At 33.7% G+C, this 27,024-nt stretch overlaps 2 protein-coding genes across 5 annotated transcripts; both read left to right on the top strand.

Moving 5' to 3' along the window:
- Positions 1–1,992: 1,992 nt before the first annotated feature.
- LOC132286851 (glycosyltransferase BC10) lies at positions 1,993–16,460 on the top strand. Of its 4 annotated transcripts, none has more exons than XM_059789258.1 (12): positions 1,993–2,141; positions 2,270–2,329; positions 3,089–3,530; positions 6,455–6,553; positions 10,446–10,546; positions 10,639–10,710; positions 10,908–10,998; positions 13,545–13,625; positions 15,452–15,511; positions 15,590–15,712; positions 15,797–15,835; positions 15,973–16,460. In XM_059789258.1, the coding sequence occupies exons 3-12, from the start codon at positions 3,153–3,155 to the stop codon at positions 16,099–16,101; spliced, it is 1,173 nt and encodes a 390-aa protein (XP_059645241.1). In that variant the 5' UTR covers positions 1,993–2,141; positions 2,270–2,329; positions 3,089–3,152; the 3' UTR covers positions 16,102–16,460. The 4 variants fall into 4 exon arrangements, with proteins under 4 accessions (XP_059645241.1, XP_059645240.1, XP_059645238.1 ...); XM_059789257.1 differs by having other exon boundaries at positions 3,082–3,530; XM_059789255.1 differs by having other exon boundaries at positions 3,018–3,530.
- A 944-nt stretch (positions 16,461–17,404) lies between these two features.
- On the top strand, positions 17,405–25,022 carry LOC132283220 (replication protein A 32 kDa subunit A). The gene is made up of 10 exons (XM_059785146.1): positions 17,405–17,645; positions 17,764–17,874; positions 18,403–18,500; positions 18,622–18,663; positions 18,820–18,897; positions 23,809–23,887; positions 24,006–24,101; positions 24,196–24,275; positions 24,513–24,581; positions 24,675–25,022. The coding sequence occupies exons 1-10, from the start codon at positions 17,544–17,546 to the stop codon at positions 24,757–24,759; spliced, it is 840 nt and encodes a 279-aa protein (XP_059641129.1). The 5' UTR covers positions 17,405–17,543; the 3' UTR covers positions 24,760–25,022.
- Positions 25,023–27,024: the final 2,002 nt, after the last annotated feature.

Raw genomic sequence — 27,024 nt, 5'->3', positions numbered from 1 at the left:
TTGCATGGTATAATGTCTGCAGGCCCAAAGCTGAAGGTGGCCTAGACATCCCCAACCTCGAGGTTGCAAATAGAGCTGCTATTCTCAGATATATTTGGGACCTTCATACAGACAATTCAAACAGAGTATGGATCAATTGGTGCAGAATTTACCTCATAAAGAATAGAAGCTTTTGGAGCTTGAAGATCCCCCAGCCTTGCTCTTGGAGCTGGAGGAAAATTCTTCAGCTAAGGCATCCAACTAGACTCATCATCAAGCATGTCATCGGCAATGGAATGGATACCAACTTTTGGTTGGACAATTGGTCTCCAGCAGGTCCTCTCAGCTTACGTTTTCCTTCCCACATCTTCTCAAACTTGGGAGCTGATGAGTTCACTCCTGTGGGTAGATTCATAGTTAATAACTCATGGTCATTCCCCCATTCACTCTCCAATGCTGTTCCTGAACTTCTTGCTCTTCCTCAGCCATGCTCAACCAGAAAAGATAAGCTAATTTGGTCAGCATCCCCTCTGGTACCTTTAATCTCAAACATACCACTCTCCATCTTGCAGGCAACGATGATCAAATTGCTTGGTACAACCTTGTATGGTGCTCTCCCACAACTCCAAGGATGAAATTCAACATGTGGTTGGCAGCCCAAAGCAGACTCCCAACCCTCGACAGCAGTGCAATGGCTAGTCATGATAACATATGTGCTCTATGCAATTATGAGCCTGAATCCCACTCCCACCTCTTTTTCAGATGCATCTTCTCCTCACCATTATGGAAATTCATACAAGATAGGTGCAAATTCTACAAACCATTCTTCTCTTGGGAGGGCATGATTCTGTGGATTAGCCACAGATGGAAGGGAAGCTCTCCAATCAACATGCTTCGGAAGATATGCCTCTCAGCCATGTTGTATCACGTATGGGAAGAACGTAACAATAGAATCTTCAAAGGCAAATCGTCTTCGCAGAGATTGGTGTTGACTAAGGTCAACAATACAATCACAAGTCTTCTCCAATTGCGCTGCCTTAAGGATTGTGAAGTATCTAGATCTATTTTGCAGTCTTGGAATTTGTCTCCGGCATGCTGTCGCCCTCCTCCGAGACCGCCGGATTAGCTATTACAGAGGGATCCCCTTTGCCGATTTAGGGCTTTGCTACCGGATTGAAAGCTTGACAACTTAGTTTAACGGCTTTTTTTATTAGTTTGTTAAACAAAGTTATTAGGCTTGTATTGGTCTGGGCTTTTGTTTCTTGTTTGTTTTGGCCATTGACTTCTTGTTTTGTGCCTGTTGCCCTTTATGGGCTGTTATGGCCAAAGGCCTCCATGTACAGTTTTCTTCTACCTATGCATTGCTTAACCTTTCAAAAAAAAAAAAAAAAAAGGGTTACATAAATCACATATGAGAGACATACTTGGTAATCAATCACTTCAGATTCTGAATACTTACAGTAGAGTCAACTTGGAAATATTAGATCTACACTTACTACTATATAGGAGTAAATGCCAATAACATTCTTATTTATATATACATTTTTCTAAAGGGAATAAATAATTAAAACCACAAATCATACTTTGTTATTTAATTGAAAATTTTAAAATAAATAACAACGATAATTCAAATAGATTAAGACTAAGAAAATTTTATAACAATAAGAAATTGCCCCAAAGGGACTGAGGGCACTATGGACCAAAATAATATACTTTTTGTATTAATAATTAATTTGCGTAGTGGTTTATATATATATATGTCTTAATTGTGTAATATAGGCTTGAAAAGTTGTAAAAAATAAATCAAATCCCATTAAATTATTCCAATTTATATGGAGTAAGAGTAAAATGAGAGATATTTAATGTTAAACGGGTCTGTTTTTGAATACTGGTAATAAATGCGTAGTACTACAGTTATAAATGAAAAAAAAAAAAAAAAATGAAGAAATGAAAAGTCAATTTCACGACAATCGCTACGAGACATACGTGGAGTAAATTACTAGGCTGAAATGTTCTCATTCCTCTCTCTCCTACTTCGGAACCAAGCGAATCAACGGAACCCACTGTGGAGAGAGCAGTAGTACTACTTTTCTAGAGAGAGAAAGTAGAGAGATAAACACACATAGCAAAGGTGGAGAGACGACGAATCGACGAGGAGCAACGTACTACTGCTGCTGCTTATATAATAGTATATATATTATTATTATTATTATTACAGTATAATTCATCAATAGATCCATCGTCTTTTATTTTTTTGGTCTCTCTCTACTTTTTCTCTCTTTTGTCGTAGATCTTGAATATTGCGATCAGACTCACACTGGGATCTCTCCTTTAGCTGCTTTTTCAAAAGGTCATTCTCAATGAGATTCGTTTACATTTGCTTTGTTTGAATTCGTGGAGTTCTGTTTGTTTTCTTTTTCTTTTATTTTTTAAGGATTCTTCATATTCTCGGTCAATTTCTTTACGGATTGTATTATATTCAATAGTTCTTTGATCTGAAATTGTTGTGTTGTCAATTCCAGTGAGAAAATTTGAATTTGTTTGAATTAGTCGAAACTAGATTAATGTAGTATAGTATTAGTTATGATGTTCAGTTACTTCTTGGACTGGATTGATCGGTTTCACATGTCTGGCATGTGTTGAATTTTTGGGGATTTTTGTTCATGGTTTAATGTATGATCTCATGCCGAATGCCCATATCAATTGGAAGCTAAATATTCTAATACCCATTTGAAGTAAACAAGTAAATTTTCTAGTATTAATCCCTTAATGTATCACCCATACTGCTGCTGTTATTGAGGATTGACAGATGCATAACTAGCATGTATCATAAAAGCTATTTGTGCTGATAATTGATTTTTTTTTTATATAAGCTACGCGTGCTGCTTATGATTTTACTATATATAGTAATTATTTTTAATTTTTGTATTCAAATTATAACTCAAAGATTATTATTTTTACTTTTTACAATGCACCATATTTGATACACTTACTTTTATTTCTTCAATAAGTATTTTTGCCTTTGTCTAAAATTTCAGACTTTTGAATTTCATGCTTCAAGTTGTTCATTGAAGGAAATATGTTTTCCTCTCCATTTTTAAGACCACAGTGGTCCAAGATTCTGGAGAACTAGAAGGATGCTCTGAGATACTGCAGTGATGCCTTCTTCCTAAATGAAGACAGTTCGTGCATGGAGGCTTGGCATAAGAGATATGCTGAGCACATCTGGGTACCGCCAGCGGCCACATTTAAAAAGACCAATATGGGTTATTATATTAGTTTGTTTGGTGAGCATTTTTCTGCTCGGAGCCTATATTTATCCACCCAGAAGCTCTGCAGCTTGCTATATCTTTTCCTCCAGTAGTTGCACCATGTACGAAAAGATTCTACCTATTCCTTCCAGAGAATTATCAGACGAAGAGACAGCAGCTCAGGTTGTAATCAGGGAAATATTGAAGACACCTTTTCAATCAAAGAACCCGAAAATTGCTTTCTTGTTCTTGACACCGGGTCCATTGCCTTTTGAAATGCTGTGGGATAAGTTCTTTCAAGTGAGGTTTTATTTCTTGTTCATCAATTCTTATGATTATTTACTTTTGCAGTTTTGCACACACACACACACACACACATTTTGGTTCTGGCCAATTAGTGCTTTCATTACCTGATTCTGCTGGGTTTATATCTTGTTTTATATTTATTTTCAACAATACTTGCGTGAATTGGTGGAGCTTTCTGTATGGAAATTATTTTGAATTGTACATTTGTTGAGATTTAATTCCCATGTTGATTTTAAAACATCAAATATATGCATGTGATTATCCAGACCCCATGAATTAAGATCTCTAATGACAACCTTGTTATCTATGCAAGTTTTAAAATTTTGGCGTGCTTCGAACGTATATCATTGTCCCATTCAAATGGTTAAAATAAGCACAATAGGTGAATTAATAGCAAAACTAGTGGATGTTCAGGTCAATATAACCTTGCCGAAGGTGGTTACATGAAAAGGGTCCAGTCAGATGGTAACTGAAACCATTTAATAAACATTGTAAATATTGGCGCATGACTTCAGTTTGAAATTTTCCATTCTTATATGCGTGATCTTGAAGAATGCATGATTATGAAAAGATTAGACCTTTGGGCTGCAAGCATATGAGACACTTTCAAGTTGTATCAATAAAAGGTGATGGAATTAAATGAGTTTTGGCACCATTGATGTCTGATTTGATGTGAACAGCTACCGGGAAGGTGGCTTGTTCTTCTGTTAAAAATGGCCAATTGGCAGGAAGTAAATGTGCCTAATAGTTGTCTTTGGGTGGATAGTGCTTGAAGAGAAAACTAAGGGGAACATTTGTTGCTCCAAGAATTTGAATTGGTTTGAACAAATAACATAAGGAGACAAGGCAAACAAAAGATGACACGTTTGGTAACACACTAACACGGATGTTTGGTAGCTAAGCTTTCTATTGAGTTTAATGGTCGGTCAAGTCGATGCATTAGGAGTCCTGTTTGCATATAATTCATGAATTCAACCGTTAGAATGGAGATAGGATAGACTTGGCAGTTGCCAGTTGGAGTTGCATACTACATTTTGGTAAGTGAGATTCATTTAAAAGATGCTCAAGAGGGAAGCGCATCCCAAATACAACTTCGCAAAAGCCAAAAAAACCCACTATGCCTGCAGACTGTCCACAAAATTAACAAAATCCCCCATAGAGTTTTAAGTAGACCATGAACCCCAAAGAACCAAGAATATAGAACTTAAGTGCCCATATAGGAGCCTTCATTCCAGTGAAGGATCTCATATTCCTCTCCTGCCATAAGCCTTACTACAAACAAAGGAGTGCAACCCTCCAGGCATCTTGGGCTTGCCGCCCCACTGTACAACCTCTCCAAGCCTCAAGAGTGCTTTCTTTGAATGCTGACATGACCTGAACTCCAAAAATAAATAAAAGCATGGCCTAGCCGGCCCTATTTCACTCTTCACTCTATATCGGATATGTTTTGAAAATTCATCCCAACCCCTCCGAATGATATTCCAGACATCCACCCCAGTCGGAGCCCCTTCCTCCAAAGAATAACATCCACCCCTAGATTCCCCAAAACTTGCATTGACTAATCCTCCTCCAAAGATTGTGCTCTCCACAACCACTTGCCCAATAACGCCTCGCTGAACAAATCCAACCTCTAAACACCCAGACCCAATCTAAATAAGCCTACAAACCTGCTTCCACTTCACAAGATGGAACCTAAAGAGGGCATATGAAATAGGGCCATAAAGTAAGTTGGAAGGCTCAAAAGGGTGCTTCTCAAAAGATTTAACCTCACACCCTTTGAAACATATTACTTTTTCCAATCCACTAGTGTCCTCTCAAAGCTCTCAAACACAAGCTCCCAGGAGGAGTCTCTCCTCAGAGACGGCCCCAAAGGTAAACCCAGATACAATACTGGCAAGGTTACAACCCAGAATATTAGCTAACGAGGGTCTCTCGAACCTCCCCCACTGGCACAACCTCACTCTTCTGATGATTTATTTGCAGCAACTGCCTGAAAACACACCTCAAAAGTTTGAACAGAGTCTCATCCACATTACAGAAAACTATAGTATCATCAGCAAACAGAAGATGAGAAACCTCCAGGCTAGAGTACTACCTGCCCACTCTAAAAGCCTTTGATACAGTCCAACTCTACTGCCCTCTTCATCAACCTACTAAAGGTCTCCAACACATTAATGATTAGAAAGGGAGACAATGGATCTCCCTGTCCCAAGCCTCATGAGCTGTTGAAAAAATCGGAAGGAGACCCATCCACCAAAATTGAGAATCTCACTGTAGAAATATAGAATTGGATCCATCTCTTCCACCCCTCTCCAAAACCCATCCTCTCCGGAAGATACAACAAGAAGCTCTAACTCACGTGATCGTGTATGACTTCTCTATGTCTAGCTTGCATGCAACTCCCGGCATTCCATTACTCAATATGGAATCTATATACTCACTAGCAATGATAACAGAGTCCAAGATTTGCTGCCTTTCCAAAAATATATTTGGACCAAATTTGAAGATCATGGTTGCTCTCTTACCTTACTGAAGTTGGGGCATGGTCTATCAAATCTCATTTGGAACTTATGACATAGAGACGGTATAAAGTTTTTTTTCCCTCATTTAAAGGGGAAAAAATGTATGCATAGCCTAATTTGAATCTGATGGCATAGAGATGATGAGATGGGACTAATCTACATTTGATCTTGTCTATTTGAAACATTATTGTTACTGTAGTGCCAGATCAGGGGCTGGTTTTTGCAAAGCATACCATTTGTTTTGTTGAAATGTATGTACTGTTGATATTGTTTGGGTTTCTGTTCAATGCCTCGCTCTTTGTTGTTACAATTCAACTGAAAGGCATTTATTTCCTCATCTAGCTCAGCACTTGATCTCTTAATAAAAATGTCATAATTCCTAAATGGTGTCTGCAGGGTCATGAGGATAGATTTACTATTTATGTACATGCTTCTAGGGAAAAACCAGTACATTTGAGTCGTTATTTTGCTGGTCGGGAGATACGCAGTGAGCAGGTACATGGACTTCTCTGAAATTAAATTGAGTTTGAACTGTATATGATGATATTGGCAACAGTTTCATTCTTCATGTGTTCTTTAATTGTAATTTGATGGGATAATGGCCTTGTTTTTCCCTTCTCTATGTGTGATGTAAAAGTTTTTTATTTTTATTTTTTAAAGGATACAGTGTATCTATGGGTCAAGTAACTTTAAAGGGCACTATAATATTTTATATTCTTTTTCTTTTAATTGTTTTTTGAACTGCTTAATTACAGTCAGTATTTAACATTGTATTGATCCTTTGAAGTAACTCAAGAATCAAAATCTAAGTCTGGGAGACCACTAGCTGATGCAGAGTAAGAAGAGACAAACTTGGATTTTCATATGTAGCTCACTTGGTGAATCTCATCTATTCAATTTTTTGGCTTAATTTGAGTCTTCTTGTTTTAATTTTAGGTTAATTTGAGCCTGAGATAGTTCTATTTTCTAGGATCAAGGATACTTATTTGGAATTGAGTTATAGAGTATTGAAGGTTGTATGATGCATCCTAACCTTATGGGGTCAAGTCTAAGATTCCAATTATTTATTTATTTTTGATAGGTAAGAACAAACACACTGACCATGTCCCCCAATGGGGACTTAAACCGTCAACCATCCATATGGGAAGATGAGGAGATACCACTAGAGCTAAAGCCTTGGCGGGGAAGTCTAAGAATTCTTGTTCAAATGTTCTTGAGATTTTTCTACTTCTTGACCTTCTTCCCTTGATTGCTTTATTTTTTTCCTCCTAATACCTGAACTTTTTTTCGTAAAACTTTATCCAACCTACAAAACCCTAATAATTTCTCTATCAGTGAGTGCTACTTTAACCATTTCACGAAAGTGTTCATTTCTAGTTCTATCCTTTCTTGTCTTGCTGCACATCTCAACATTCATATCTCTGTCATGGTAACTTTGTGAATTAGTTGTTTCTTAGTTGTCCTATATTCTGTGCTAAATCCTGTCCTATATTCTATAACTTTGTAATGGTTATTATACAGAACTTTCCTTTCAATCTTAGAAGGATGCACTAATCATACAATAATCAATCCTGCATTGATTTTATGATTAACATCATCTCCAATTTCTCCTTCATTATGAAAAATTGAGAGTAAATAGTGGAAGTGTTCACTTTTTGGTGTCCCTTGATCTTCAATCCTCACTCCATTTTTATTTGTATTTCTAGCTTTATTGAAGTTCCATATGGTCTGTTTTATTCCTACTTCTCTTAAACCATTTTAATTCTAGAGCTTCCTTCTACACCTCCAATTCAACAGTTGCCATATACCTTATCAATTAAAACAATGTCATCGTCAAGTAAAATACACCATGGAATGTCATCCAGAATGTGTCTCATCAGTTCATCAAAACTAAGGAAAAAAAAAAGGATGAGCTTTACGTTAACACTTGAGTGACTTGATGTAATTCGATATTAATGGAAAATTCACTTATTTCGTCCATAGTCTTTCAGACTATATTCATACTTCCATCATACATATCTTTTATCACGTCAATATCTCCCTTTCCGACTCTTTTCTTTTTGTATAGGTACCCATTTTTTTTAAATCAATAAAAACCATATAATCTTTCTTCTTTCTTTATCCTTTTATTAGTCGCCTCAATGAATAAATAGCCTATTGCCTTCATTGTTGACCTCCCCGGCATAAATCCAAATAGAATTTTTTATCTTAGTCGTTCTTCAATCACTCTCTCCCAAAGTTTTACAGTTTGACTCATTACTTTGATACCGTGATAATTAGTACAAGTTTGTATATCCCCTTTATTTTTATATATGGGTACTAAAATACTTTTGCGTCTCTCATCAAACATTCTCTTAGTTGTTATTATCTTATTAAACGACTTTGTTAGGCAAGATAAGTCATCATCCCCTAGACACTTCCAAACCTCACTGAGGGTAGGGGAAGGGGCTTGATTTTTTATTTTTTTTTCCTTAATTGGTACTCACATGCCTCCACCAAGGCTCGAACCCCTGACCTCCCTTTGGAAAGTAGGAGCCTGGTACCGCTAGGCCACTGACCTATTGGTGAAGGGGCTTATTTTTATGTCAAGCCTCTAATGAGATGATTTTTAGTACACTTCTACACTCGGGGTTGTATCAAGTCTATATGTCCTATCACTTGTGACTTTTAACAACCCTTCTACGTTCGGGTACCTAATATGCAGATAACACAACATGTTAGTGTGCAATTTCTTTTCTAACCATCCTGTAAGCCTTCTCAACATCCAATATGACATTCAGTGTTTTGGTTTTTCCAGTCATGTTGTGTTGTCTGCATATATTTTGAATACATCTTCAAATTTATGTTTTAATTTTGCATATATTCTGTAAATATGGGAACAATTCAGATAAATTATATATCCCACCTGAAAATTTTAAGGGTCTTGGTATTTTGAATTTGTGCTGGTTTCAAGCTTCAATATCTATATACATGTCCTTTTTTTTTTTTGATAAGTAAAATTATATAAAAAGTGCTCAAAAGGGGAGCGAATCCCAAAGATACAAAAAGGACAAAAAAACAGCTCAAACCTTCAAAGAGGCTAAAAAGAAAACAATCTCCTCAATAGATCTATAATCTCTTCCCGAAACCTAACAAAAAAGAATGGAAATAATGGAGAACTTAAGCATAGAAATAGGCTTCTCTTTTCTATCAAAATATCTCCTATTTCTCTTGAGCCAAATGCACCACCAAATACAAAGAGGCGTAGCCCTCCAAGCATCCTGAATGAGGGCCCCAGCTGAGAAACCTCTCCAAGCCTCAATCAACCCTCTAGAGGAACAAGACATAACCCAAGGAACCCCAAACAAACCAAGCATCAAATCCCAACAAGCTCTAGCCATGCTGCAATGTAACAGAAGATGATCAACTGTCTCCTCATCGCAAAGGCACAAGTAACAATGATTGACCACCACCTGATTCCTCCTCAATTTATCCTGGGTTAAAATTCTACCCAAGACAGAAGGCCACCTTAAGGGGAGCCTTGGAGCACCAAATAGACTTCCAAGGGAAAGGACCACCATCTCCAACCGAAAGGCACCTGAAAAAAGACCTCACCTCGAACCGACCCTGAGAATTAGGATTCCAAAGCCAACAATCAGAATCCCCATGAGAAATCTCCTGGCGATACCGTAACTCTATATACATGTCCTTAAGAGATGTATTCAGTTGCATGACTTCTTTTGTAGGTATTGTTTATTGGCCATAATTAGCAGTCGCAATTTATGGATAGAAATTGTTAAAATTTACATAATTGTCAGATTTTTCTGAAATAATGAAAGCATATTTTTTGTCTTTTTCTTCACCCTTTTGTATTTACGTCCTGCTGAGGTATTGCATCTTGTGTATATAAGATTATGGTTGAAGATAGCTAATTGATTTTATAGTTGGATTTATCCTTTCTAGGGCCATCTGAGTAAGATTATTAAGAAATCATTATTTTATTCTGAATATTTTGACAAGCGAAGATATGGATAATCCTTAATTCAATCATCCATATATACTTGATCGAAACATAGGAGTGAGTATCATACCTTATTGAACTCTCTCTCTCTCTGAACCGATGGAAAGAAGGTTTCTATAGTGTAAGAGACCATTTGGGGAGCTTTCCAATTTAGTATTATCCTCAGTGCCAAACATAGAAACATGGAAGAATAATAAATAAAGTGCCCAGAAGAAGGATAATACATATGTTTCATCCTCTGAATTTTTGAAGAATGCTTGTATCCAATCTTACCTTTTCCCCAATCTCATCTATCTTAAAACGAGCAAATTTTTTTTTTGCTTGCCACTATATTGATGGCTCTAAAATTACTCAGATATGTGAATTGGTTATATAATTAAAATGTAGGTTGTTTGGGGAACATTTTCCATGGTAGATGCAGAGAGGAGACTTCTGGCAAATGCACTTAAAGACCCTGATAATCAGCAGTTTGTTTTGCTATCTGATAGGTAATTAGGTTATCTTCTTTTAGTTTTCCTTGTAATCCTGTGTGTGTCAATGCATTGATAAATTATTAGCTGATTATTTTCATTTATTGCAGTTGTGTGCCATTGCATAACTTTGATTATGTGTACAACTACCTAATATTCACGAATGTTAGTTTTATTGACTGGTAAGGAAAACCCTCTCTCTCTTGAAAATAAAAGGCTTTTTTTATACTTTCGTTAGTGTAGGTGGTTGACCAACTTCTAAAACCATACACAGTTAACAGTATACATTCTGTATGCTGCAAACGCAATATGTTGTGATTTAAAAGATAAGATACTACCTATTGATCCTTTTTTATTGACTCTGTCTCTCTCTCTCTAGCTTTGTGGATCCGGGTCCACATGGAGGTGGCAGGTATTCACCGCATATGATGCCGGAAGTTGAATATAAGGACTTCCGGAAGGGTTCGCAGGTATAAACTTTCAAACGTACATATATTTGATATAAAAACTATAGGCGTATTCATTTTTCTCCAAAATAATTAAATACATATCACTCCGGAAACAGGGGTTCTCAATGCTTCGTTATAATTCAGCCTACTGATCTTCTATCTCATGTGGAGGATCTGCATTGAAAGTCTTTGCCGTGGTATTTTTCCCGATAATTTTCTGAGAGGTTACTTATTCTCTAATTAGGTTAATTATCCTGTTTCACATAGATCCTATAGGTTCTTAGATTCACCCCCCAAATAAAATCCATAGCCTACAAGAATTCATCCTACTTGCCTGTTGAAGTCACCTCCTATAAATATACTTCCTGACTATTTATAGTATTATTTCGTTTAATGATTGCCAAAATAAATTTTTTTGTGTTCTCATCTAATGCTACATGCGGTGCATTAGCACTTATTATATTTAACACTATTGCATCTAATGCAATTTTAATAGTTATTAACCTATCTCCTGCCTTCTAATCTCTACAACTTTGTTTCTCATGTAGTGATCTATTACCCGCGTATCACTTCTGTCAATTTTAACTCTTTAAAGGACATGCATTTAGTGGATGCTACCCCATTGGAATTCAATAACTAACCCTTCAAAATTAAAGATTTACATTAATAATTTGGCAAACTTTCAAATATTGATAATTTAGGAAAATTTCAAATTCTGTAGTTTCATAGTTTGTCTTTTTGAAGGAAATTTGGAACATCCCAAAAAGGAAAGGACACTTATTTTTAAATGGAGGGAGTATTAAGAGTACATAGGACTTGTTCATTTGATGGACAAACTGGACTTATTTGTTCTTCCTTGAATCTAACCTAAAACCAAATCTAGAAGTTGAAAAAATCTCGCATAGAAGTTTCAAAAAAATTCTATATGATCTGGTGATGTTTTTAACAAAGATTCAGATGTTTAATTAAGGATCGAAATCTGCATTATTCACTATCATTTCTCAGTTACTATTTTAGTTTGCAGTTCCCCATTCCAATTCCAAACAACCAAACATGGTCCAACGTTTTAACTTCTACATTGTGAATTTGTAGCTTTGCCAGTTATTATGACAATAATAAATGCTCTAACCTCTCTGTCCTTTTGGTTATATGAATGGAATATTAAGCAATAATTGTAGGCATATATTTGACCTTGGAACTATGTTTATTTTTATCAAGACACTGAAAGGGGCTTAACTTACTATATAATTTGATCCAGATTCGCTTGTAGTAAACTAGAAAATTTCATAACTTGTACCTAGATTGCATGAGAATATTCTATGACTGGTAATTGCATGGGAGGTTGTTCAGATATCAAAAATATATTTTAGATGTTTGAAGCAGCATAGAGAAAGAAGCTGAATTACTTTGCTCAATAATGAACAGTAGTCATATTAACTTTTAACCAGATTTTGACTTATCAAAAAAAAAACTTTTAACCAGGTTTTGACCATTTTTATTTATAGGATTATAGCATATTTGACCATCTAGGAGGATAACTGCAAAAGGGTTGGTAAGACATTTTTATGAAGAGTCGGTGATTGAGATGAGGATGGGTAGACACCGTACACTTGTTATGGTTTTGACACCTAGGCTTATCATTTCTTTATCTTCCCATATCATTGTTTCCTCATGCCTATGTCCTGTCATTCCACCGGATGTTAGCTTGAGTGGTTTCTACTGTCACTCCTAAAATGGGAGGTATAGGATTAGGATTCAAGTCACAATTGAGACATGTATGAGTAAGTATAACTTGCCAAAAAAGGGGGAAAAAATTCCGTCTATGAGTCATTGCCTGATCATCTTATTAACCCGTCATTGTCTTATTCTGGTAGTTTGTGTACTTGACAGCGGTACAAGTATTTAATACTACTCATCATCAACACAGGCAGTTTTTCATTTTTTTTTGCTCCCTCTATTATTCTCTTGTCTCGTCAATGTCTCATCAACCTTTTTCTTTGTTTATATCCTTAGCTTTTAATTGTGTTAATTTTAGTGTTGTTCTATAATTCTTGTCAAATATCATCTACCTTAGTAGCCTTGTGAACTTTTTTCTATTTTACTCGTAAAAACTATTGAAGTTTTATAAGTACTTAAGTAGTGTAAGATGAACTTTTAATTATTTCTTTTTATCTAAAGCACTGTAATTTTGGTAATCTGTGCACATCTTAGGTGCAACTGCACAATTTCTTGCAGCAATTTTGAGACATACAAATATAAATATATTGGTAATTTTTTCAATAATGGTAAAGTTTTAGCCCTTGTATTCAAAATTGTGTAGAAGACATGGTGGCATGTCAATAGTGCATAATGGTGAATGAACTCATCCATCCATATTTAAATGGTCGGGAATCGAGGTTTGTTAAATTGTAAATGGGTGCCCTTTTACTGAACGACTCTGCCACAAAATGTGTTCACTATCCTTTATGGGAACTAGCAAAGCATTTGAGAACATGGTCTTAAATGTTAATATGTCCAAAGACATCAAATTGTTCTTACATGTGTTATGATCCTTGTGTTTATTGCAGTGGTTCACCATGAAGCGGCAGCATGCTATAATACTTATGGCAGACAGTCTTTACTACACAAAATTCAAGCTCTTCTGCAGGGTAGGTTTGTGCTTAATTATGATCTGCACTATGATGAGATTCCTACCCACTGAGAATATGTCTATTTATGAGGCCATTTTCTTGTCTGTTTTTATGTGACAAGAAATGATTTTTCCATCATTTTTATTTGGCCAAATGTTAAAATAGTTTCATCTTTTCTTTGGTACTTGAAAATACACATGCATGTTTTATAGACCTAGTCTCCGCAAAGCACAGTAAAAGAAGACAACTTGCAGACTGGCAGTCTTGTAGATGTGATGTTTTATCTACAGGGGTCCTTAGGTACTCTTAATTGACATGCAACCCTTATAATGGTCTACAACTGGATGCTCTTTCACCAAGAAGAAACCCACAGTAATACTCGAGGGATGACTCCGAATCTTGTGGCAAATATAAAAATATAAGAAGAAACACGCGCACACACCTTGTGGTCAAGTGATACTTTTTTTTTTCCAATAAAATGTGGTCAAAAGATACTAGCTTTAATTAAATGAGTGAATTTTGAATGATCATGGGTTTAAGAATATGTTTAACGGGTATGACAACTATAAACCGTAGAACTTATCCATGCTATAGTTTAATAATAGGATTCACTCTACTGCTAGAGAATGTTGGGCCACCAACAGATAACAAGTAGTGTTCACTGTATCTATCCCTGTGACCTTAATGTCCCTCATCCTTATCAATTTGATACCTTTCTGAAGTGTGAACTTCTGTATAAAGAAGGATTCTAGCTTCCTGCAAGATGGCCGCTGTCACTTTCTGGTTCAATGCATTATGATCTTTAAAACTAAGGTGTGTTCAATCTATATCTATCCTCCTTTCTCCATTAAAAGGAATCATCTGCTTCTCCAGAGACTTGAGCAAAAAAGAACCTGCAGCCTCAGAGTTATATTTTCAAACACGGAAGCATAAAAAATCATAGAAGATTTATTAGTAAATTGATTATTTTAAAAAGCTATCTCATCTAGTTGTTAATCAGCTCCTGAAAGGAAGAGGATCCTGGTTTGTTTCGAACTTGAAGCCAATGTCATTCTTTTGCAGTCAGATAGCCCGCCCGCATTGTCGCAGCAATGGTAAATGCAGTGGATATTGCTATTTCCCTATCCTTCTGCTTTATGCTAAGCCATCATGCCAACGTTCTCGTAATCAGAACAGTTGGAAATTATCCATTTAAATGCATCAAAATGAAGTATTACAAGGATGGAATAATCACATAAGTTTCCTCCTAATTGTGGTACAGAATGTACATAAAGATGAGTTTGTTAAATGCTGTGTTCAAAACCTCTACCTATTATATAGTATTATTATATTTGGTGCATTTAGATGATATTCTGTTTTTGGGTTAAGTGTCAATTTTTCAATCTAAGCATTACATAATTTTAGATGCTTTTACCTGAATCTGTGGAGATTTTAATGACTGAACATAGCACTATATTTTGTCACCTATGCACCACATATTTCATGCATCCCCTAGGGAAAGCTACAATGGACCTATTAACTGCGCTCTCTCTTAACTACTTTTTATTTCAGCTTTCCTTCCTTAGCTGATGTTGTCTGATGATAGAACGACGACTTAAGAAAGCTCCTGTTTCGTCATTGTGTGACTAATTTGAACAAGAAGGATTTTGGTATATTAAAGATTTTTTTATTTTATTTTTATGTTGTGGGGATAACAGGTTGTCCCCATCCCCTTCGATGGTGGGACTAATCCGTTGGGTATTGGGTAAACCCTAGGCAGAGGTTTCCATTCTCCAAGGAATTGAAGCAAAAGTTTTGGGTCATGCATAGAGCCATTCTGACCTAAAGGTGTTCATTTTCTGCAGCCAAACATGGACGGACGCAATTGCTATGCTGACGAACATTACTTGCCAACATTTTTCCATGTAAGCATATCAATCTTCTTCTTCTATTATACCCAAGTTTCCAACATATATGCTTTTTTAAATACTCGCATCCTTCAGATGATCGATCCTGGCGGTATGGCAAATTGGTCAGTAACATATGTGGATTGGTCTGAAGGAAAGTGGCATCCAAGATCATATAGGGCTCAAGATGTTACATATGAACTCCTTAAAATGATCACTGTATGATTCCTTCCCATCCTTTTTCTTTTTCTTTTTCACGTTATGTGTTATGAGTTAGTCATTCCCTTTGGTTATCCATTGCAGTCCACGGATGACAACCTGCATGTTACGAGTGATCAGAAGGTACAAACTTCATTCCCTTAACATTGGCATATAATTTTCTTTATCCCATTTTTCTTTTTTAAATTCAGTAGAAACCTTTTGTATTTTATTTACTTGAAAGAGAAATCGATGGCAACCCATTTGTTTTATGGCTGCAGAAGACAGCGATGATTAATCCTTGCACGTGGAATGGAATGCAGCGGCCATGCTATTTATTTGCTAGAAAATTCTACCCCGAAACTCTGGACAACTTGATGCACATTTTCTCTAATTATACGATTTTTTAAGCATTGCTGCAACATTATTATTCTTTGGTTGGATCAACAGCATCCGGCCCTCCCCTTACCTCAGATTCTGGTATATAATTTCGGAGCGCTCTAATGTGACATATTATGGATCACTGGATGTACTACTAGATAAAATGTTCCTACATGAAGGATGATCGACCGAGGAATTTAGGTCGTTTGACTTGGGGTTTGAGGAAGCTGAAGGCCTGTTTCTTTGCCTCTTCAGTTTGGGCGACTGTTTCACATTTCCACTCCCCTCTCCCTCCTTTCCTTATCCATTTTTTTTTTTTTTTTTCCATCATCATTTTTTGTATTTTGGACACAGAATTCTGTGTTTCTATTTTAATGGATTTTTAGTCTGGTGTTTTTTTTTATTTTTATATATCTTTTCCTGTGTTGGCAAAAAAAGAAAAGAAAATCGAAAGGGTTTCTTTCTACTTTTCTACAATTTTTTAGACTCTTTCTTGGAGTACATCTTGATTGGATTTTCTTCTGTCCTAAAATAGATTTTTATTTTTTATTTTTAACTAAATCAATGGTCAATTTAGTTGTACACTTTGTGGCGATAATGACAAAATATAAGTCGGCTTAGTCCTTCGTTACTGATATGAATTACTATATTGTTAAGACCTATGAATAACTAAAACTTCAGATTCGTACTTAGAACCAAGGTGATGATGGTTACTCAAAGACATCAATCAAATTAACCAAAAAAGCATTAATTAATGCATATTTTGAGGTTCTTTTATAAACATCTGGAAGAAACAAAAATCTCTCACAACATCGGAACTCTCAAATAACTATACAGGATAAAATTTCTCTATGATAACTATAAATATTCTAAATTATTGATATAAAACTGATCCTTTGTCAAAAATCAAAACAAGCATACTGATACGTTTTTTTGATATAATTTTGAAGCTCATATGGAATTGAAAATAATCCAAAAGATGGTATAATAAAATTTAGTAAAGAGATCCATCTCAAATATGAGAAGGATAAAAAATATTCGTTTCATTATAATTATAGAAATTACAATGAATCAAGTTCATAATTAAACCACCATAAATATAACTTAAAATTATAATATATTTAAGTATTTCGTAACAATTTATACATCTTATTTCTATTCATATGTAATTTATATTATCAAACAATTTTATTATTATTATTATTATTATTATTCTTTTATTATTATATATATATATATATATATATATATATAATAATAAAAGAATAATAATAATAATAATAATAATAAAATTTTGCTATTTTTGCTAGGGGAGGTTAGGTTAGGTTAGGTTAGGTTAGGCTTTTTTATTCCAAGAGCGGGAACGAAGAAAATTTGGCGGGAAATTCCTTGTAAAGTCTATCTTCTGTCATTTCAATTCATTTTTTCTCACTCTCTCTTCCTCCGTCACTCTCTCTCTAGGGCTTCAGAGATGTTCTCGAGTCAGTTCGATGGCAACTCCGACTTCTCTGGCGGTGGATTTATGAGCTCTCAGTCCACTGAGGCTAACGATTCCGGGTTTTCTACGGCCAAAGTAAGCACTAATTCACATATGTTATGATTCTTAAGATCATTATTATTGTTTTTAAAATTCCTCCATTTTCTCAGCAGCCAAACATAACGAATTGATTTTGGCCGAATTTTACTTGCAGAATCGCGAGACCCACGGGCTCATTCCAGTCACAGTGAAGCAGATAAGCGAAGCATCTCATTCCGGCGATGATAAATCCAATTTTCTCATCGATGGTGTGGATATCACCAATGTACTATATCTTAAAACTTTCCGTCTCTAATTTATTTATTCTTTGTTATTTTTTGAGGAACTGTATTTAGAAATGGAATTTCAGTTGCTTGTAATGACTCGAATTAGCAACGGAATTGGATTCCATGTAATGTTTCGAAATCCCATGAAAATTGTCTGATACTCCGATTTCTTTTATTTGGGATTTGCTCAAATTTGCAGTTTATCGAACTCTAACCTAATTTAGTATCTTAAATTCCAGTTTATTTAACAAAAATGAAATACTGCTTTTCAGAGTGTGATTCCAATTCCAAATCACTCCAACTCATTCACCCTTTTGAAATTCAAATCCCAAAAAGATGACTCCAAACAGATTGTAATTTTCTCGGTAACATTTGAAAATACAAACCCAAGATGTGATGAGATTGCTTTTCAGAAGCCATAACGTGTTTTTTTTTTCCCCTGGAATTTTTGTTTTTCTGTCAAAGCAAAGACAGCTTTTGTAAAGTCATCTGTTTTAATTAATGATTTTTTATTCCTGTTGGGTTAGGTTACCTTGGTTGGAATGGTGTTTAATAAAACTCAAAGGGTTACAGATGTTGCCTTTGCTCTAGATGATGGAACTGGACGAATTGATTGTAAGAGATGGTACGTATCTGTTTTCTTGGGCTGAATGATATATGTATATATTGCCTTCTTTCTATTTCAAGCTTCAGATTCATTAGGGAGTCTTACAAAGTCAGGACTGATATGTGTTAGTTGTTTCTAGGGTTAATGAAGGTTTTGATGCAAAAGAAATGGAGGATATACAGTAAGTTTTCCATTTTATGTGAATGTTAGAGCGGAATTGTGTAATTTCTTGTAAATCTTTATAAAAAGTCTGAGCCTCAATGTATGTTTTAATGGTAATAAGTTATTGTGATACTGGGGGTTGCTAATGTTTTTCTTTTGGTTTTCTCTGATATAGAGATGGAATGTATGTTCGTCTTAATGGGCATTTAAAAACTTTCCAAGGCAACAGACAGTTAGTGGCTTTTTCTGTAAGGTATGAATTCAAAATTTATCTGTTTTGATTGTTCCATTATGTTTATATTTTTCTGATTTTATTTTTTGTTCTTTTTAATTGGTTGCCGTATTATGGTGAACAATTGGCATGTAGATAGAGATGATATTTATATGACAATTCGTGATGGGTTATATTTAGTCAATTCGTGATGGGTTATATTTAGTATAGCATGTCCGGAAATGTGTTAATAACCTTGCAAATATTTTCTTATTAGGTTAATTTCACTGACACTCCCTCAGGTTTGGCCAAATATCACATTGAAACACCTTTTGAAATTTGCCATCACTCACGTTACAAACGTTTGGTATGTTTTTCACTCATACCCCCAAAAGTTTTTTTTCAGTGGTGTCACAACACTTTATGCATGTAAAATGACATTGCTACCCTTTTGACTTTATGTTGACTTACAAAAATGATTGAAATAACTTAAATACCCTTTGACCTTGTAAATTTACAATTATTCTTTATATATATATATATTATGTACACACAGATAATCAAGAAGTAAATTGATTAGAGATATGAAATGATCATCAAATGTTCAGGGAATTTTTTATTTTTTTATTTGGAAGCGCAAACAAAAAGATTGGTTACCCAGTAAACAAAAAATTAACAAATATAGTATCCCTCAGAAGAAAGGAATTGTAATTCTTTCTTCCATTTTCGTCCACCATTTACAAAGATTTGCATTCATTAACACAACTCGATCAACAAAACAAAAGAAATTGGAATAGAAGCAATTAGTAATAGTACAATCAGTACTCTATTTCCTTTCACCCTCTACGTGTCCCACTTCTCTGTACAAATTGAGATGAAGAAGACAACCATCAGTGGAAACATTAAGATGAAGACCACTGCTCTAATTATGGTATTGACTACTGTTGTTGATGTTGGTGGCGTTGCCATTGCTTGGGTACCAATCCTCTTAATAAATGATTTTTGTTTTTGGTCTCACACAACATATTCAAAGCTTTCAAAATCACCACAAGAAGCATGATGAATTGGGTTTTTGGTGATTAGGGTTTTTAGTGAGAGAATGGGAGTGTGAAATTTGCAAGGAGGGTAAGGGCATTTTAATCAAGAAGAGGAATACTTGTTCTCAGTGCATTGTGTTGGCTTGACTACTTGTTTTCTACATTAGGTATATAAGGGGGCATCACAGGCCACCATTTGTTCAGTGTGACATACCCAATTATGCGACATTAATTATACGCTATTTCCATTTTACTTTATGACAAGTTATATCATTTAACATGATACATTGGATTGCAATGCATACTAAAATTATTTTGGGACTTTATATATTAATATGATCATCTAATAAAATAAGTTTTTTAACTAATTCTATTGTTACTAAAGTAGATGCTAATGACATTCTACTTTCCTTAATATGGGATATTTATTTTGTTGTGCCTAAGCACTTCCATGAATGGGAGGTCATATGGGGGTTGGGGTTGAAAATAATAGTGATGAATTTACCTAGTGTCTAAAATTTGTGCATTACAGCCCCGTGTTTGATTGATTAGTAAAGGATAAGGATGTTCAATCATTGGATTTGACAATAACTTTTTTATTATTTGTATGGAAAATCTTGAGATATGCCTAAAATGCTTTTGAAAAATGTTTGCACATAACATTTAAAACATATAATTTTATGCAACTTTGCTGTCATTTTTTGTTATTTGTTGTTTCAATCAAAATGTTTCTGTATGACCATAAAACCACTTACCACGGTTTTATATTGGCAACAATAACTAGATATTTTAACAAAATAGGTTTGAAGAATTAGTATGGCAGTTGAACTTCTATTTTCATTTTTGAATTTAATCGTGATTCAGAGCAATTTCCTTTATGCAATTTTTGGTGGTCGGAGTGTTCTATCCTAGGCTTCAGTTAGGATCTTTTCCTTTGTTTTCGTTCTTGGTGTTTTGTTTCTATTGTTTTTATCCTTTTTCTGTTTTGTATTGTTATTTTTTGCTTAAGTTAGGTTATAGTCATTCTAAGAAATGATCAATTAATGGCTGCAACTTCACTAGCTTTGATATTTTTTGCTTGTAAATTAAATGGAAATAAACAAAGGAAGTTTCCTTAGGTTTATTTACAAGAAAGACATGGGGAAGATACTATTTTGTAGCTGCAAGATCATATTTTTATTTCCATTCTTAATGCATGTTATGTTTTGGTTCTAGGATTATCAATAGCAGTATATAATTTATACATAATTTCATTTTCATATATTTTTAAGAGTTTTGTTATATTTTATGTTACTGCCTGAGAAGATCATACTTTTACCCCTTTCTTCTTCACTTGAAAAAACAATGGATTAATTAATGCGTTGTTAAGCAATAGAGTTGTTGGAAGACATTGACTAAAAGCATTTAAGTTTGTTGGATATAATCTTGTGGCTGCCATGCCAGCCTTCGATCAGATAATATAGTATATATACATATTCACACAAATAATTTTGTGTTTGTCTTGATGAATATAATGTTTATCAAGATGGAGCTATTATTTCCTTCTCCTGTCATAGTGCTATATATGTTTTTTTTGTGTTTATATCTGTCTGTAGCCATGAAGCTTGAAACTTGATTGATGTGGTACTTTTGTGCACTTGAAATTTACATTAGTAGGTCAAATAGCTCCTCTAACCTGTCCTTTATTTTTCTTTGTCGGAGTAACGGTCATTAGTTTTCGTATATATGGTAGAATGTTTAACAATGATTTTAGGACAATGATGACTCTACGGGAACAAAAGGTTTGTGCCCTCTTAAATCGTTAATTACATAAAAACGTGTTGGAAAATTTTGTTCTCCAGTGGTCTTATGCATTGCAGGTGATTTTTGACATTGATAGGGAAGATTCAATAGTTATTTTGCAAGAAAGTATTTGATGTTGCTTTGGGCCCATTTGGTAACCATCACCTGTACTACTTTCATCCACGCAGCAAATAAGTTCTCTTCAGCATGTCTTTCTTTTTCACCTCTGGAAATCGAGTGCATGTTTTCGAAAGCATATACAGGCCTGTTTCCTTCATATTGGTACTTAACTTATCAGAAACTATTTAGATATTCACAATATTTTAATATTGTTAAAAAATTATCCTGCTGCCGTAGGCATACACTGTTCAAGTGTGGAGCTTGTGAGTGCCAAGATATTATGGGGTTTAAAACAACTTTAAAGGCCTTGGACTCCGCATATGAAAGTATAATTTATCAAATGGAAACCATTTTCATTCTTCATTCTCTTTCTAATTCTGAGGGCATGCTCGGCCTAGACATTAAAGATCAAGCGTCTTGGAATCAATCTATTATGACAGACTTGAAGAAAAACTGGGTATTTTAATCATTGTCACTTGCCCCGGATTGCCCTTGGTATATCCATCAGATTTACAAGATCCATTAGCCAGATAACACATTTCTTGAAAAAAGCTTGCAATCATGTTAAATTAAAATATATTGGTACAGCACAAATTAAACATATACTAGAATATTTAGATGTTATATGCTGGTCACATGTTTTATCCCTAATGGACACTGAAACTGTGATGACCCAAATTTGCAAATATATATGTTTTATAAGTGTTTGACAAGAACAGTTACTCTTTGACTTTTATTTAGGGCAAGTTTCTTTAGAGTTTGTGCATGTTCGTTGGTTATGAAATAGCCAGCTTATTATCTGTCGTGTTCCCACAAAAATGGTTGCATGCTGGAAGCCAATAGACCTGACACACACTTAATTCTCACCTTAATCCTAGCCTATACCCGTCAAAACAGCACCTATTACACAGAAGCACAGTCATTATCTTTATTAGTCAGCACCACCCCTTGTTACAACAGTACTAGAAAGGATCTTGACAATTGACATCTTGAGGAGGAGAGAGATTATGATAAATTGGTGTTGCATGTGCAAAGGGGATGAAGAGATAATGGATCATCTTCTATTACACTGCCTCGTGGCTAGGGTTTTGATCACAACAAACTTTATAAAGGAAGTTAAAAAATTCTACTTCAAAAAAGATTTATTTTTATTTTTATTTATTTATTTATTTATTTTAACTGAGAATTATTGTTTTAGCTCATTAGTTATTGTGACTCATGGATGTATGATTTTAAGGTCAATGAAAAATATCATTATTCTACTAATGTACGATCATATATTTATAAACGTCAATATATGTTATTCGTTGCCATCTCTTAGTGTTCTAGAATTTGTTGTGCCCGTCGTGTTGTATTTGTGCCCCACATCTGTATTGGTGCTTTTTAGTGTATGATGGTTTATTCTTGAGAGTTGAATTCCCCCCCTCTTGGGGTTTTTCAATTTGACGGAGGTATCATAACATTTCTATTAGACTTATTAATTCATTTATGTAACTTTTCTTTCCTGTAAAGTACTGTTTTCAGAAATAGACCATGATAACAATTTATTGTTCGTGTGGGGATCTGGATAACATTCTTTATGATGCCGTCAGCTACCCTGCAAAGCCTTCCTCCTTGGCTGGGGAAAAAGGGATGACTCTTTGTAGTACATGGTCAAAGATGCCATAATTCGGGAATACAAACATACAACCTGCAATAGAATAGTATGATTTTGGAAATTTTTAGGGGCCAATATGGTGCAGTTTTAAAAATTCGGCCTGACTAATGTGTCAATGTAGGTTTGAATTTGAGAAGAGTCATATTTGTGCAACTAATGTCTAGTGTTAAACTTGTGCCAAATCTACCTCTTTCATCACCCTTGATTAATGGTGACCGGTTGAGGCCTTTTAGTATTGTTCTAGAAGTTGTTATATTGTATAACATAGCTTTTTCTTTTGCTCCACACAAATCTCTTGAAGTTGTAAGATTAATAGTTCTAAGATGCCTTGAATTGTCAACATGCTATCTTTTTCAGGCCTGTGACAAATTTTGATGAGATTTCTTTCCACTTCATTGAGTGCATCCATTTCCACTTGCAGAATTCCAAAAAACAGGTGTGAATATCTAGTACTGTTGTCTTTGTGATCTATATATATCACAAGCACACAATAGATTGCAGATGGATATGCATGATGTGTATGAATTGTGTTACATAACTGATTGAAGCTGCAGGGTGATGCCTTGACTCAGCCTCAGACAATGAATCCGTCTCTCAACACACCTGCACAAAATGGATCTAATGGTAATCAGACAGCCGCAGCGAATCATGTAAGATATCCAATTTTCAAAATTAATTTTCCATAAGTGAACTGCTTTTTGATCTGTTTATATGGCACCCTTTTTATTATTTATTATTTTCTAGTACTCTGGGCAAGTTAGTGTTGACGGACTCAAGGGCTTTGATCAAATGGTGCTTGACTATCTGCAACAACCTTCAAACTTGTGAGTTGCTCTTTGAAAATCAATCCTTTGCAGATTATCCTATAACTCATTTTCAAGACTTTAGTGTGATTAGTATCCCGTTTCACACTTCAGTAGAGCCTGTTTACTTTCCCTGCATGCAACTATAATATTGTTAGTATCGTTAAGAATTGAGGTTTAGCTTTACTAAATATTTTATTTAACATTCTTGTTATATGCTTGATCTACTGAACCTTTGGGAACATTTCGTGTTTGCAGCGGAAGAGAAAAGGGTGTACACACTGATGAGCTTTCTAAGCATCTAAAACTTCCATCGGAGAAGATCTTGTACTCTCTCTCTCTGTGTCTGACTGTGTGTATGTGTGTGCGCGTGCGCGTCCATTTACTCAATACATATTTTTTCCATGTTGTCTGTGCCAGGGAATCCATCCGAATTCTTGAAGAGGAAGGCTTGATATACTCCACAATTGATGAATTTCACTACAAGTCAACTACAAGTGGTTGATTTTGTTGAAGAATTTAGCCTGGGGAAGCTCTGATTAGAAGAGGGTCAATGGTATCCAGCTTATGCTGTAGTTTCTTGTTTGGTTAGTGATTAGTCGTCTATCTTTCTCAATCTCTAACTTTAAAGATGTAGATAATGTGTGTTTTTGTACTATCAAAATGCAAGTGACCAACTATAGCTGTTGGCCTGTTTATTTAAAGTTGCACTTGTTACATTTACTTAATATTGGAACCGACTAATGGTCCAAGAATCAGGGTTTGGAATGTTGCACTGGTTAATGAATCGTGATAATTCTAGGCTGACTTTTAGTTTTTGGAACAAGAACTGTTCTATTTCATATATTGTAAATTCTGAATGCATATATATATTTATATAAACAAAAAAGGCCAAGTGGAGAGCTTGACTTTAGCATCATATACATATAGGGTGGGCTCAATAATAACACCTTGTCTGTGTGTATATGTATATATATTTAAAATAAGTGTGTAAGATTTGCATGAATATATATATATATATATACTATTATTAAATGTGCAAAAAGTTTCAGTATTTCAGTATTTATTTATTAATATAAAAAAATATTAAAAAAATATTTATTAATTGATATAAAAAGAGTTTCTATAAAATTCTAACACAAATTACCTAATAAAATTTCAGTTACCAATTTTATTTTCAATAAAATTCTATTACATATAACCACATGTGTATATATATATATATATATATATATATATATATATATATATATATATATTAGGTCAGGTTTGTGGTGTGCATATTTTTTCTTTTTTCTTTATAATTAGTCTAGTAAGTTTTTTCTTTTTATTTTTATAAGCATTATTATTATGTTATTATTATTTTTTTCTCTTTCCAATTGATGTTTATGTTTAGAAGTAGTTGATTTTTTTTTTTTTTTGGTTCATTCTTAATTTATTATTATTTTGAGTCATTATTATTATTTTTTTCTTTTTCAGAAGTATCATTCTTCTTTTTTCTTTAGTCGTTATTTTTGTTTTGCTCTTTGTAATTATATATTGGATGGTTCGAAATTTGTTATTCTTAATTTGTTGTATTGAGAAGGTTGGATTGTTAATTTTTTTCTTTACTTTTTCTTTTTAGAAGCATTATTATTATTTTTTTCTTTTGTTTTATTTTTATTTTTCTCTTTTGTTTTATTTTTATTTTTCTCCTTCTAATTGATGTTTTTTTCTTTTTTATTTTTGGTTCATTCATAATTTATTATTATTTTGAGTCATTATTGTTATTTTTTTTCTTTACTTTTTATTTTTCAGAAGTATCATTATTCTTTTTTTTTTTTAGTTTTTATTTTTTTTTTACTTTTTATAAGTTTACTTTGGATTGTAATTTTTTTTTCTCAGTTTTTATTTTTATTTTTAGTTCATTCTAAATACAGGTTTCAATGTTTTTTGGTTTTCGATTGGACTTGATTTTGAATTGAATTTATTGTTGAAAATTTTTTATATGGCTTTTTTTTTTTTTTTTTTTTTTTCAATTTTTATTATTTTTTTTTTTTGATTCATTCTTAATATATTATTTTGAGTCTGGGTTTCAACGTTTTTTTATTTTCGGTTGAACTTGATTTTAAATTATCTATTTATTATGAATTAATATTTATATGGCACCGCATGAAAATTTTTTATATGTTTTTTTTTTTTTTTTTTGATTCATTCTTAATATATTATTTTTTATATGTTATTTTTTTTTCAATTTTTATTATTTTTTATTTTCGATTGTTTCTATAAAACTCTAACACAAATTACAAAAAAAATATTTATTAATTAATATAAAAATATTTTTTATAAAAAGAGTTTCTATAAAATTATAAAATATTTATAAGATATTTTTTAATATAAGCTATAAAGGAGTTTTTATAAAAATAGTTTCTATAAAACTCTAAAAATTACCAAATAAAATTAATCATCATTTTCAAATTACCTAATAAAATTCAAATTACAAATTACCTAATAAATCTAATTTCTATAAAACCCTAACACAAAATATAAAAACAAATTACCTAATAAGATTTAAATTACAAAGATAGTTTTTATAAAAAGAGTTTCTATAATACTCTAAAAATTAGCTAATAAAATTTTAATTAAAAATTATCTAATAAATCTATACTATTATTAAAAGAGTTTCTATAAAACTCTAACACAAAATATAAATAAATAAATAAATAAATAATCATCATTTTAAATTACCTAATAAAATTCAAATTACAAATTACCTAATAAAAATTCAAAT

Source organism: Cornus florida, unplaced genomic scaffold (assembly GCF_030987335.1).
Source record: "Cornus florida cultivar Cherokee Brave unplaced genomic scaffold, ASM3098733v1 CherokeeBrave_3.0.0_Hap2_Chr11, whole genome shotgun sequence".
Lineage (NCBI taxonomy): Eukaryota > Viridiplantae > Streptophyta > Magnoliopsida > Cornales > Cornaceae > Cornus > Cornus florida.
This window is presented reverse-complemented; position numbering and strand designations above follow the sequence as displayed.

Coding starts and splice junctions, on each gene's coding strand:
- LOC132286851 (XM_059789258.1), top strand. CDS start 3,153: ATGAAGACAGTTCGTGCATGGAGGCTTGGCATAAGAGATATGCTGAGC. Junction 10,711..10,907: donor AATGTTAGTTTTATTGACTG/GTAAGGAAAACC, acceptor CTCTCTCTCTAG/CTTTGTGGATCCGGGTCCAC. Junction 15,512..15,589: donor ACTTGCCAACATTTTTCCAT/GTAAGCATATCA, acceptor CGCATCCTTCAG/ATGATCGATCCTGGCGGTAT.
- LOC132283220 (XM_059785146.1), top strand. CDS start 17,544: ATGTTCTCGAGTCAGTTCGATGGCAACTCCGACTTCTCTGGCGGTGGA. Junction 23,888..24,005: donor TGCAGAATTCCAAAAAACAG/GTGTGAATATCT, acceptor TTGAAGCTGCAG/GGTGATGCCTTGACTCAGCC. Junction 24,276..24,512: donor CTGCAACAACCTTCAAACTT/GTGAGTTGCTCT, acceptor TCGTGTTTGCAG/CGGAAGAGAAAAGGGTGTAC.